Source organism: Nycticebus coucang, chromosome 4 (assembly GCF_027406575.1).
Source record: "Nycticebus coucang isolate mNycCou1 chromosome 4, mNycCou1.pri, whole genome shotgun sequence".
Classification (NCBI taxonomy): domain Eukaryota; kingdom Metazoa; phylum Chordata; class Mammalia; order Primates; family Lorisidae; genus Nycticebus; species Nycticebus coucang.
Genome location: NC_069783.1, coordinates 93,608,062 through 93,612,521, shown reverse-complemented (window position 1 = coordinate 93,612,521; position 4,460 = coordinate 93,608,062). Strand labels below are relative to the sequence as shown.

Sequence of the window (4,460 nt, the reverse complement as noted above, 5' to 3'; positions counted from 1 at the left end):
AGGACACATCTCACCCCATCCTCTTGATTTACAGATCAGAGCCCTAAAGCTCAGCAAGGAGAGACTTCCAGTAGCCAGGTAGTGGCAGGGCCAGGCTAAAACTTGGGTTGGCTGAGTTCTAGCCCAGGAGACTTCCCCATGTGCCAGTGTGGGGGAAATTAGGAGAAACAGAGAGAAAGTGGCACTTGTTAGAGGTTACAGACCTGTCTGGGTTTCTGCAGTCAGAGAGCAACAGTATATGTCTTAGAATGGTTGTCCCAAGCCATGGGAAGCAGTCAGGGGCAGTGGCTAACTTAGCAAAATTAGAAAAAGGATTCTCCTCTGGAACAGAACAAGTAAGGCACCCTTATTTTGTTCTTAAGGCTTTAGGAATCTGTGGTTCTCAAATGTTTGCTGAGATGGATTTGAGGGCTATAAATTGTTACCAGACTCTGATCAAAGAAGTGGGACAAAGGCATTGTGTGGACCCTGCTGTCATTGTGGCCATCATTTCCAGGGAAAGCCATGGCGGAACCATCCTGCCAGATGGCTGGGACCACACGGGACTTAAATTTGGTTTAATGCAGGTATTTAGCTGGAAACTTCCCATCAGCCCCACTTCATCCTTCTATGCAGAAACTCAACTCAAGCTGCAAATCCATTTGGTGTGCTTCCAGGCCCTAAACACCCTGGCATCTGGCATCTGGCTACTGTGTAATTTGTTCTGGGATTTCTGTACCACATCTTTGGACTTGTCAGTTATTGGATATCTTCAAAAAAAGTATTTTATGAGTTTAGTAACTATAATTCTATGATAAATAATATGCAATGTACAGTAGAACCTGCCAAGTTGACCATCTCCTTACATTGACCACCTCTTAAGTTGACCTAATTTGCATAGACTGGACCTGCACTACATTTACATATCAGAGGCCTACTTCCTTATGTTGACCACCTCCGTATGTTGACTAGTTGTTACAGTCCCTTGGGTAATCAACTTACAGAGGTTCTACTGTACTTAAATTAAAATAATCTTATAAAGGGCACTATTATTACAAGTCTCCAGGGTTCATGAAATAGTGAATTTTCATCCATGTGGATCAAAACACAGTATAATTGAGCCAACTTGTTTCTTTGGGTAAATTGGAGGAAGAGGATCCAAAATACCTAGATGTTTGCTTCTAGGCTCCATTTAAAATTATCCATAGGTGCACAGACATCTAGCCTTCCAGTTTAGGAACACACTTTTACCTGAATTAACTGGGCAATTATTTTTTACTACAAATGTGTAACTTTGTTTGCTAATTATTTGTTTTGAAGCAATTTTATTATTGGTTGGTTGACTGTATGTTAGAATGCTTAGCTAACACTATACCATGTCTACTTCTCCTAAGGGGTATTTTGTTTCTCTGGCTTTCTTCTCTGCGACAGAAAGCACAGTAGAATTGAAGGAAGGATGCTTAAGCCAGTATAGATGAACTTGAACACAAGGAAAAGAAATTAGGAGCAGCAGAAAAATGTGTTGCCTCATGCAGATGCTGATATTATTATCTGAATTTTCTAGCTTGATAAACAAATTTACCATCCTGCTGGTACCTGGGACAGCAAAGAATATCTTTTGCAGGCTGTTGGGATTCTTACAGACAGAATTAAGGTAACCCAGAAAAATTTCCCCACATGGAGTGCAGCTCAACACTTCAAAGGTAAGCAATATTGTGCGTGCTTTGTTGAAGTGAGCAGTGCATGAAACCGCTGAAGGCCAGATGTGCCCTGGGCCTCCTCAGGAGCGCATGTGGGTCAGCAGTGGACCTGGGAGGAGCTGTGCTGAGGCTGCATTTGCATTTTCTGAACCACTGAGTTACTCTGAATGGTTTTCCCACCTTTTCCCTTCTGCAAGATGTTGTGGTCCTTATTGCATCTCTCATCACTTATTGAGCTATTGAGCAATGCTTTGAGAGTTAACACAATCATTTAAAAGAATGTTTCCCTTCCTCTCATACGTTTTTTCCTATTGTAAGAAACTGTCAATCACTTTCCAAATCATTTGAACAAACTTTTACTTGGTGAGCATTTTCAGGGCTTCAGGTACCATGATATATCCAAGAAGATATGTCTACTTGGCTGACCACAGGTCCCATCAAGTTCAGCATGTCCTAGATGGAATGAACTCATTAGCCTCCCACTGTAAATTTGCTCTTTCTTCTGCATTTTCTGTGTTTTTGGAGGCACCATAACCAGCCATTCTAGCCAGAAAATCAGGTTGCATTTTTAGGTTCCTCCTCTTTATATCCAATCTTGTCAATTCCTATTTACGTTTACTTCCTATAAATCTGTGGTATGTCATCTACACTTTGATGGTTTTAATATTGAGCAGCCTCAATTCTCTATTTCTTTTCTTTTTTTTTTTCTAATCACCTCTTGTAGTAGAACAATTCTCTATTTCAAAGTCCTTACAGACCAAAGTCTTTTTCCCTTGACCTCAGCAGAACACCATTATGTGAAGCACTTAAATAACTACTGAAGATAAAATTCTAGCATAAAATAGCATGTGCATGTACACATATGCACACTTATGTGTATGCTACATGCTACAAAGAAATGAATAAGTCTTGGGCACCTCTCAGTCAGCATGGCACCTCTCCTGGCATACAATAGACGTTTAAAAATATTTATTGAATGAATGAGTGAATAAATGTATGAGAGAATGAGTGAATTATTGAATGAGAGAATGTTACAAACATTCTCAGAATGAAGATTTGCTGGGAACCTGGTTCTTAGAGGCCTGTACTACATAAAAAGCAAATCTGACTCTTATAGTAAGAAAAACAAAATAATTTTTTAAAAAAGAAATAAAAAAGAGAGTAAGAGGGCGGTGCCTGTGGCTAAAGGGGTAGGGCGCTGGCCGCATAGCCAGAGGTGGGGGAGTCAGACCAAGCCCTGGCCAAAAACTGCAAAAAATAAATAAATAAAGAGAGTAAGAAAGCCATCTGGAATTTTCCCAGTGATTCTTGGGGTAGCATATACTTTCAGTAAGGGAGGAAGAGGAAAGAGAGTTTGGGATTGCCTGCTTTGGAAGATATTAACATCCTGAAAATGCTTGCTCATAGCTCATTTCTACTGAAAGTTAATATTTGAGCCTAAACCTCTGTGTTTCATTCAGGTGGTCTCTGGGCTTTTAAGTCAGGAATGGAAGCCATTGTCACCCCAGTGGACATAGACAATGACTATGTCAGTGATGTACTTGCCAGAGCTAAGTTCTACAGAAGACAGGGCTATTAGGCAAAGCTCTGTGGGTGGACCAGGATGGAAGGAGGCAACCTTTGCAAAATAAGAAATAGTAAAGTCTTTTATTCCCTGATTCTTTTCCTCCAGTATTCTCTTTATGACTGGGATGCCAAGAGACGCTTTATGGGAAATCCCACCCTCAAGGTGTCTTAGTTCGATTTCCTTAGAAGCAGACCCTGAGGCAAGAATTCAAGTGAGGTAGTTTATCTGTAAAGTACAGGGAACACAGGTATGAAATGGCTCTGTGATACAGGCAAGGGAAGACAACCAATAAAATGTGTCACCACAATGGGCACCAGAGATCAACTTTACAGAAAAACTGCTAGGAATGGTGCAAAACACATACCTCACAATTGTTATTATTTTATTTTTTTATTTTTTAGAGACAGAGGCTCATTTTATCACCCTCGGTAGAGTGCTGTGGCATCACAGCTGACAGCAATCTCCAACTCCTGGGCTTAGGCGATTCTTTTGCCTCAGCCTCCCAAGTAGCTGGGATTACAGGCACCCGCCACAAGGCCCGGCTACCTTTTTGTGGCAGTTTGGTGGGGGCTGGGTTTGAACCTGCCACCCTTGGTATATGGGGCTAATGCCCTACCCACCGAGCCACAGTCTCTACCCGTTATTATTGTTTTAGATAGACTCTTACTTGTTCACCCTGGGTAGAGTGCTGTAGCACACAGCAATTTCAAACTCTTGGGTTCAAGTGATCCTCTTGCCTCAGGCACCTGTAGCAGCACCTGGCTAATTTTTCAATTTTTAGCACAGACATGGTCTCGCTCTTGCTCAGGCTAGTCTTGAACTCCTGAGCTCAGGCGATCTATCTGCTTCGGCCTCCCGAGGTGCTAGGATTATAGGTGTGAGCCACCTCGCCCCACATCACTGGTAACTTTTGCCTTTAATGACTGATCTCAACATGACTGCTGCTCACATGGCCACCCAGAAATGAAGGTTTCTCATCCCTTTATGTCTGCATGAGCCAGAACCATTCCAGCAAATCCCACTGACACCAAAGGTGTAGTAGGAGAAAACAGCTTGTTTTTTCCTATTATGTAAAAACATATCAGAAAAAAATGGGCTTAAAAGTAAGACCTACCTTCAGGGATGTTGGGAAAACTAAAGGAGATGCTATGTGGAAATTGCTGGCATGGGACTGCTGTATTAGAGAGAAGTAAAGTTAACATAGCTAGCCATAG

The 4,460-nt window shown here is 41.7% G+C and overlaps 1 protein-coding gene across 1 annotated transcript; it reads left to right on the top strand.

The window, feature by feature from the left end:
* Positions 1-204: 204 nt before the first annotated feature.
* On the top strand, positions 205-3,292 carry LYG2 (lysozyme g2). Its single transcript, XM_053588370.1, has 3 exons — positions 205-566; positions 1,544-1,682; positions 3,140-3,292. Exons 1-3 carry the CDS (start codon positions 249-251, stop codon positions 3,256-3,258), a joined length of 576 nt encoding a protein of 191 aa, XP_053444345.1. The 5' UTR covers positions 205-248; the 3' UTR covers positions 3,259-3,292.
* Positions 3,293-4,460: the final 1,168 nt, after the last annotated feature.